Source organism: Scophthalmus maximus, chromosome 15, assembly GCF_022379125.1.
Source record: "Scophthalmus maximus strain ysfricsl-2021 chromosome 15, ASM2237912v1, whole genome shotgun sequence".
In the NCBI taxonomy this organism is placed as follows: Eukaryota; Metazoa; Chordata; class Actinopteri; order Pleuronectiformes; family Scophthalmidae; genus Scophthalmus; species Scophthalmus maximus.
Genome location: NC_061529.1, coordinates 18,048,926 through 18,058,073, shown reverse-complemented (window position 1 = coordinate 18,058,073; position 9,148 = coordinate 18,048,926). Strand labels below are relative to the sequence as shown.

General features: G+C 38.9%; 1 protein-coding gene across 1 annotated transcript; it reads right to left on the bottom strand.

Annotated features, from left to right (window-relative positions):
• Positions 1–295: 295 nt before the first annotated feature.
• Positions 296–6,767, bottom strand: pcare1 (photoreceptor cilium actin regulator 1). Its single transcript, XM_035611453.2, has 2 exons — positions 3,069–6,767; positions 296–2,195 (listed from the first exon to the last, which is right to left on the bottom strand). The coding sequence occupies exons 1-2, from the start codon at positions 6,449–6,451 to the stop codon at positions 2,072–2,074; spliced, it is 3,507 nt and encodes a 1,168-aa protein (XP_035467346.2). The 5' UTR covers positions 6,452–6,767; the 3' UTR covers positions 296–2,071.
• Between the last annotated feature and the right edge of the window lie 2,381 nt (positions 6,768–9,148).

The following is a 9,148-nucleotide window of genomic DNA, read 5'->3' as shown; positions in this document are numbered from 1 at the left end:
GCTCAAACCACACTCTTGATATTTGAGATGATGATGTTGTCTGTGTGCTAAAGGTCTGTACCACAATTACCACTGCCCAGTGTGGACTTTTAGATCACAGTTATCGCTTTCCCCTGTGCTATTTGATGCCACAAACACTCACCTTTTCTCCCTAACAGTGGTAGTAATTTAAATGGTTGCTGCTAAAGGGCACCGTGCTCTGTTTGTTCATGGATTTGTTCTGCTTGAGGGCCTTGGCCACAATGAGCTTTTGCTGTCCACAGCAGTAATGAATTTATTTTGCGAATGTGCTTAAAGAAACAGTTTTTATGTTTTAACACAAAGCTGGCATCAAATGCCACATGAGTACATTATTAAGGAATAAGAAAATGTAAAATAAGACAAATTAATTTAAGAAAAGCAGGCTTTGTCAGGACAATATCACTTTTATTGCTGTTTCTTTTCATATCAGGTCTTATTGAGGATGTGGCTCCAATTTATTTGGACTCTTGACAAAAGCATAATTTCCCCGACACTTAGCTATGTCATTTCTGAGCCTTTTGAGATCCAACAAGTTTTGTTTGCAGATTCTAGAAATTGCCATCTGCTTCTTCTTGCAAGCAAATGTTGGTGGAACTGAACAGGCACATGAGCATATTTCCAGTTCGGGACATGTTTGGAATCCAGCAGCTCTGTGATCATTTTCAAAATGGATTAATCTGGTAATTGTGTGATCAATCAATCAACTGACTGGTTGTTTAGGAAAACTTTGGAAAATTGTGAGAAATGTCCATTACAACTACCAAAAGCCAAAGTGATGCCTTCAATGTGCTTGTTTTTTCCTGATTAGTCACACTCACATTACTCGGTACAGTGTAATTTTAAAAAAAAAAACTGGGAATCAGCAGATCTGTAGATTGAAAATGTCCCATCAATTTTGAATAAAAAAATGATTTAAATAATGTTATGTAATGTAATCATTTTATTTTATTTCTGCTGATTGGCTAATTGATTAAAAGACTCGTCAACTATGTATGTTATGGTATGGTTATTTAATCCTTGATGTTCCTAGTTGCTTTCATATGAATTATTTGGTTTAGTAAAACGTAACCTTAGCTGTAAAATATATGTAGTCGGCTAAAAAGTAAAATATCACCCTTTTAATTGTGTAGTAGGGATATAAAGCAGGAAGAAATGAAAATCCTTAAGTGCAGTACAAGTACCTCCAATTTGTAGATACATACTCAGTAAATATACTTAGTTACATTTCACCACTGGATAGAATAGTAGTCCAAACCTTATTGAGGGTTTGGCCCAATTACTGTGTATAAAACACGCAAATTGATTGTGTGAAATGATTGTGTGTGCTTTTTATTAATAAACAAATAGCAAAAAGGAAACAGATAACACAGACAAACTTGAAGATTTTGTTGGACAGGTTAGGCTTGCAGTAAATAAAAAGAGAGAGAACTGACATCTCACTGAAATAATTAGCACACGCTTAACAACAATAATGTGGTATTCAATTATTGGTGATGATATAATTGCTTGAACCAATTACTTCCAAAAAACATCGACACAAAATCCTGCAATGATTCTGGTCCCTTTGACCAATGAGCCACCAAGACATGTCTGGATTTTTAAGATGTAAAAGCTGATCAAAATGAACTCAAAGCATGAGTCACTTGTTTGGACACTTGTTGATACATTTATGCCTAGTGTGGACAACCTGTAAAATCACATGAAGCCCCAAGATGAGTTTCAGATATTGTAAACATGAAATTGTGTCTTATAAAAATGTATTTCTCTTTGAAAGACATGAGATGCAAAATAATCTTCAAAAGATGCAAATTCAAAAGCATGTTTAAGCACATACACATTTTAGTCCACATGTATGCATGCAAGTTTCACACACACAAGAAATAAACGCTGAAACACATTTTAATCATAAACATGGTGGAGGTGTGTGACAGCAACAAGTTGATAGAATTAACTCCTCCTCTGTTCTCAGTGGAATAAACACCATCACCACCTCCTTAATCCTCTGTAAAGCTTGCTAATCCTTAATCCCACTGGCCCTCCATTGGCCCTTTCAGTCTCTGTGAAAGGCCTGACCAACAACACACAGATCCGGGTGTGATGCAGAGCGTGGTGTAGCTCTGAGGTCTGATTGGCTACCCCATGATTCATCGTCCCTGGTTGGTTCATCGTCTAGCCTATAAGAATGAATGGAGAACGTATCCATTAGCAAGTGGGCCAAGTGTGTTTGTGTCGGTTATAAGCAGTAACTGTGCATTACTTTGATTAGCAAAGTAAATTCACTCAGTTACCCTGAAAAACCAAAACACATTTAAGGCAACATAGGTGCAAAAAAGCATTCACTTTTAAGGTAAGATTTTGATGGACTATTTTTAGCTGCTATTTCAATGTTTCAGTGTTCAACATATATAAAATCAAAGCAGCATTCAGTAAAGCAAGAACAGGTAGTGGGGTGTACGTCATTACATCTTGAAAACAGGTCATCTTGTAGTCCAGCTTGAACAATAGCATAAAAAAAGATGGTTTAAATTGACATCAATGCCATTATATTGTCAAATCAGTAACTCTCTATGAATAAGATATGAGTTATGAGGCAATTACATTTGCTTAATTCACATTATTATTATTGATTTATTTTGTGTATGTACAGTAGTTGAGTAATCTCATACTGTGGGGTCCAAAACTCAGCTGTCAGTTAAGAATCAAGAATCAGAGTTATTATGAATTGTATCATATTGACGGCTTCTTATAAACCCACATGCCCATGCCATATTTTTCCTGGTAATTTCTGAAAACACCAAATTTAATAAGTGACCACTTACCATCTAAACTAAAATGATTCTCCATGTTCCCTCATGATTAGTGCCAAACTGCATAGCTCAACATGGGGAAAAAAATAACTTTTAATTTAACCCAAATAATCGCTTAATTTTCCAGAACTTTGTATGAAAGTTATGTACCTGTAATTAAAAAAAAACACTATCAAAGATGTAACAGAACATCACATTGAAGGACTCACAATGTGTACCATGAAACTTGTTAACACTTACCCCTGCGAACATATTAATGGCTCACTTCCACAAGTCTCAGCAACTGAGATGCCTGGTGATCTTGGTGGCAGACTTAGACTTGGCCTTCGATCTGAATGGCTTCGTCGGATGAAGGGTCGAGGTCCACGAACAGATACAGGAAACCTTGCGCGACTTCCAAAAGGACGTGGGAGAAAAGACACCCCAGTAGATGACCACGCTTGAGGGGGTCGGGGAATTGAACAAGGCTGGGATTCAAACAGGGATGGGGACACAGGGCAGAAGACTGAACGTGCATTACTGATCATCCGAGCACTAGGTGAGTCTTCACCGCTGTTTTCTCTTGTCCATCTTTGTACTTTTGGCGAGGCAGGTGGAGATGGTGCTTTGAAAGGGTACGAGGAGGCTGTGTTCGAATTTAAGATGTTCTGTTTTGCAACAGGTGGACTGGGGAGCCTCCTCTGAAGTGCTGGTGGTGTGGGGGAGTTCTTGTTGACAGGAGGGCTTGCTGAAGTTGGTGGAGTAGGTTGCCTCTTAACATTTTGGGGACTGGGAAGTCTTCGATGTAAGCTGCTTGGTGTAGAAGGCGTAGTTGGTAACATTCGACTCCTAGAATTAGGTGGGGTGGCAGGTGGATGGCTATTGACTACTGAAGATGGAGGCAATGAAGACACTGTAGTGTTGGGTCCAGGCACTGATAGGTTGACACCATCTTGAAAATCTACTGATTCTTGTTGACAGGAAGGTGAATTTGTTTCTTCATAACTTGTTGATGTTCCTTCTGTCTGAGAGTCTGAAGAGTGTCTTAGGTGTATAATCTTTCTTGGTTGGTTGTACAAAGAATCTGTTTCCTTCCCTGGGTCTACCTCCAGTTCAGTATTTAGTTGACTAAACTTTGATGGAGTAGATGTGTCTTGTTGATCTGCTCTAGCAAGAGAAACAACCTTGGAAACTTGTGGAAAGCCTCCTTTGCTTGGCAATACTGTCACTGACTGAACTGAGGCCCTCAGTTTTTGTGATACTACAGTTCTTTTTAGGAGAGGTGATTTGCCAACTTTTGTCGCCTCATCACCTACTATACCGACAGAAAGATTCTGGGCATCTTCAAAGGAATTGTCCATTAATACTTCCAGTGGAGGCGGAGGTAGACTATCCAGATCTAAATCACAATTTTTCTCTGATGAGATGGATTCAGCCCTACAGCTGGTTATGCCAGTACTAAGCACAGCTTCCACATTTCCTAAACCAGGCATCACAGGAACACCACACTTCCGTACTCCTTTAAGAGGCCCCAGAGCTTTAGGACTGTCAAGTCCCTCTATTCCTTGACTAAAGGTATCAATCAGTTTTTTTACAGAATTCCTGCCTCTGTGAAGACCTGAAGATGGCCGTGGTGATGGGGGAGGGCTGGGGGGTGGGGTGGCTTTTACAGGGCCCTTGGATGTTTTCTTGTTCTTCTGTTTATCATCTTCCACAACACTGGTGACCTCCTGTTTTTTATTGTTGCTCCTTGTTAAGACAGCTTTGCCTTTAAGTAGTTGAGGATTGCTGTGCCTTTCCAATAATGGCTGTTTGCGATGAATTGCTGGAGACTGTGCAGGTGAGCTTCCTTTATTCTGCTTAGTTGGAGCTGTTCGTGTGGTGTTTACTCCAGCCTTGCTTTTATTCAGCCTCTGTAACCTCTGGTTTAAATCCTTCTGAGTCCTTTCTAGTTCAAGCAGAGTAGGATCTTCGCCTTTGCTACGCAAGGATTCTGCTGACCGTGAACGTTGTTGTCTAGCCCCTGCTGTCTGTTTTATCAATGCCTTTTGAACAGGCGCAGCTGTTTTGGGTCTTCTTGGAGATCGTTCCTCCTCATCTGTCCACTGGCGTCTACTGGTTTTTGGACTGCCTGCGACCTTTGATTTGGCACTAGTGTTCTGTGATGGGACAAAATGTATCTTACCACTAATTGCATTTTTCATTTTGAGGGTCATTTCCACATTTTGAAGATTCTCTATGCGCTTTGGAGGTAGGCGGCGTGGGTGCTGTTCGCGGTCTACAGGGGAAGAATTTGATCGCTTTCTAAACCCTACTTGAATACGTCCCATGCCTCTCTCCATTTCCTCTTCATCATCGTCATCTTCCTCCCCATCTTCCAAGGAGGCTGATCCTAGTAACGAGTCTCTTTGGTCATTAGCCATTATGGTGCATGTAGAACCTAGTGAGTTGAGTGAGGTGAGGGAAACACTTGGACTTATTTGACTTAGAAGCTTTTTCCTTGACACTCCTTGTGTAGTGTTCATGGAGGTGTATCCCATTGGACTAACAGGTGTAGTTCTATTTGTTCCAGTGGACTCACAACTCTCTCTTCTTTGGCGTCTTTCAGATCCAGCAAGAGATTCACTCTCGGCCCCAATACCACTGTCCTCACTAAACAGAGCAGAGTCCTCTGGTCCAGGCTTGCGCAGAGAGGCCTTTTCAATACGATATAAGACTTGCATCAACCTTGACTCTACTGCACGTTTGACTTTCATTTTCTCCTCTAAAAGCTCTGACACTGAGGCAAAGTAGTCCACTGCCTCTTCCAAAGCAGAATCCCCAATTCCACCAACAGTCTGACTCACATTACGCATTCTCTGTGTCGTGTACTGAAGCAGCTGCTGCAACAAATCCGGTGGGGGCTCAATATTAGGAGAGCCAGACTTCAGAGGTGGAGAAGATGAAAGATTTTTCATTTGACTTGTCCAAGCAAGATGTTCTCCATTTTCTTTTAAAACTTTTTCTCCCTCATCTGCCATCTCTTCCAGTCCCTGGATTATTTCCTCATAGCGTAGGGCCATAAAAGCAACCATAGGCTGTACAGAAACCTGAGTTTGGGTTGCTTGTTCCAAAAGTCCAAGCAGGACATCATACTTGTTTATGCTAGGATTCAAATAGTTATAAGCAGCTTGGTGAGCTTTGACCAGAGGTTCTGGGAAGTCCACTTTATGCTCTGTGGATATTTTTTCTTTGTCTTTCTTTTTAAGACCTTTCGCACCTCTGGTGTTTTTTTTTTGTTTTCTGACAGACTTTTTCTCTGTAACATCCTGCCTGTCATCATTTTTCTCTTTTCTCTGGGACACTGTGTTGTTATCCACTCCTTGACTCCCAAGTTTATCCATGTTTACTGCTTCTGGCACAAGCTCAGTCACAGATCTCTTTTTCTGTGGTGTTATAAGTGCATCTTTTTGAAATACCTGAGTTTGTCCAGCTTTCTTCAACTCCTTTGTATCCCCATCTGTAGAGAAGGTTGAAATACGATCATCTCTGTCTTCAAAGAGGGACTGTCTGGGGCTTTCTTGAGGTGCAGGGGGCAGCATTCTGCTCCTCCTCAGGGAACCCAGAGTCCCAAAATTATTACCTTTGGATGGTGAGCAGCCCATTTTAAATGTTTTCGAAAAAAAGGCAGAATATTTGGTGTTCTTGAAGACACATTCACTCCTGAGCAAACAGTGTAGTGAATGATGCAAATAATAGTCACAGTCCTTAGCCACCTGCTGTAGCTGTCATTTTCAGGTGCCTGAAGTTGTTGAGTCTGACAAGAGCCCTTTCCAGGAGGAAGCTGACAAAAAAAATATTGATAAATCCATTTTACAGATCCCTTCCACTCGTCGTAGATAGGCAAAATAGATCCCCATACTGGTGGTCATGTTTAAAAAGAAATTCCTTTTAGCGTGCTATGAACCACATCCTTCTGTATCTTACAAAGGACGGGCAGCTGAGAGGATTAGTGGGGCTTTCAGTGAACTCCTCAGCGTGCACATATGTCACGTTAAAGCATATAAAACTCACCTACTTGTAAGACCATAAGCTCATTTGGGTAATGAGGGCTGGCCTCAGGTGGCTTTTTATAGCCAAGTAAACAATATCCTTCTATTCAGAACTTGGGCCATTTCTATTGCAAAAATGAAAATAATAATACTACTAATACTAATAATGCTAATACAACTATTAATAATAAGAAGAAGAAGAAAAAGAAGAAGAAGGAGAACAAGAACAAGAACAAGAATAACAAGAAGAAGAAGAAACTCATTCAAAGTACAGGTGAAACTGTTTCATTTTAAATTGCACTGGAAAATATGTATTTAAAGTTCTCTTCTATCATCACTTTTATGAAACAACATCATGTTACTATAAACTGTGAATGGATAATGATGTTATTGGCCAAATAACAAAAAGCCTAAACAGTAATTTTTGGAGATGAACTGATATTCTTTTAGCTTCAATATCTAGCATCAGCTGTCTGAAAGAGTGAAGGTGCTTTACAATTATGTGAAAAATTTCTGTCTCATGTAGCGGACACCAACTGAAACAAAAAAGAAAACAAAATTTGTAATCTTTTCTCTTGGGCCTTCCTCTAATACATTATCAATACACACATCAAACACATCAATTTATACATTACTTGATATTGGTGCTTGATATTTGGATGTTTTATGGGATTGTCTGAATTTAATATGTTAGATTGTCACATCACTAGCCATCTCTGTAGAGGAGACAATATTGAAACCAAACTTTATTGTTTAAAATGTATCTGTATTCACCTTCTTCTTTGCATCCCGCTATCAAGACTTTCACTCATGAATGTACATTTCATGAAACAATATTCATTCTACCACTTTTAGAACAACAAGAAACTCATTGACGTCTGCATTAACAAAATGCCAGACTAACAGCAGCCCTATATATGTTTGTTCACCTGCTAATATATAAATTTAACAGATGCAAAAAAAATGTTTACTTGATTCTTTCACTGCTGCTGTTGTATAACTGAAACTGAAACTAACCCCTGTTTAACATTATGGGCTTTCATCATTTAAACCTAGTTATGTGACACGAATTGAGGAAACACCTTACTCTCCACCTTACCTCTCATACAGCATCATCCCCATCCCTATCATAATATGTCCTCTGGATCATATAGCCTTTAATGTTTGCTTGGAACAAGTATCCTGGTTGCTCATATGTGATTCTTACATAGTGGTGTGGGTACATGTGAGGTTGGGAAAGTGGAAAAACTGCATCTTATGTGATCGTTAATCCCCAGCAGTACGTTCTACAGTCTCTCTGTAGTCTCCTCACAGTATCAGATGTTAAGACCAATGTGAGTATTTTTTTTCAACAATGTAAATGTCTAAAACTCAAAAAAAAATTATTAAAAAAATAATTATTCTTATTTTTCCTTTTATTTGTATCTAACTTTTAAACTCATACTTGCACAAGCGTCAGTTTGCTTTATTTGTTCACTGCTTCCATTTGTCTGTTGCTGCTTATATTTCATGTTTGTTCATTCATTGGCCCATGCAAAATTTCATTATACCTGATAATTACCCTATCTATACTGCTGTTATAATTACTGTACATATACTGTATATACCCTTACTGCACTATACTCCATACTTTACTGTATATATCTGTCTATACTGTTCCATTATATGTACATACTCTGCACTTTACTGCTTTTTGCACTTCTTGTTAGACGCTAACTGCATTTCGTTGTCTCTGTACTTGTACTCTGCACAACGACAATAAAGTTGAATCTAATCTAATTTAATCGAATAACAAAGATCATTATTATTATGAAAATGCTTTACTGTCAAAAGTTATTCTATGTATGATACAATGCTCATAGTCATTACACAGATTCTCTTATGTAGCCTACTTATTTATGTATTTATTTGTGAATTGAAAATGATACAGCATAGGCTTATACTCTGTTCTTCGGCCTTACAGATTAAACAGAAAATAAAATGTACTGTCCATAATAATCCCGACTAAATAGAATTTATATAGAGAATAGAAATTCTGATGTTAAATTTTATCAGCGAACTATGTAATGAGCACCATTAGGCTATTGTGGATATTGGAACAAGAAGAAGACGAAGAAGAAGCAGACGAAGAAGAAGACGAAGAAGAAGAAGAAGAAGAAGAAGAAGCCGACGCCGACGAAGAAGAAGTCGACGAAGAAGAAGAAGAAGACGAAGAAGAAGAAAAAGACGAAGAAGAAGAAGAAGAAGAAGAAGAAGAAGACGAAGAAGAAGAAGAAGAAGAAGGAGAAGGAGAAGCAGAAGAAGGAGAAG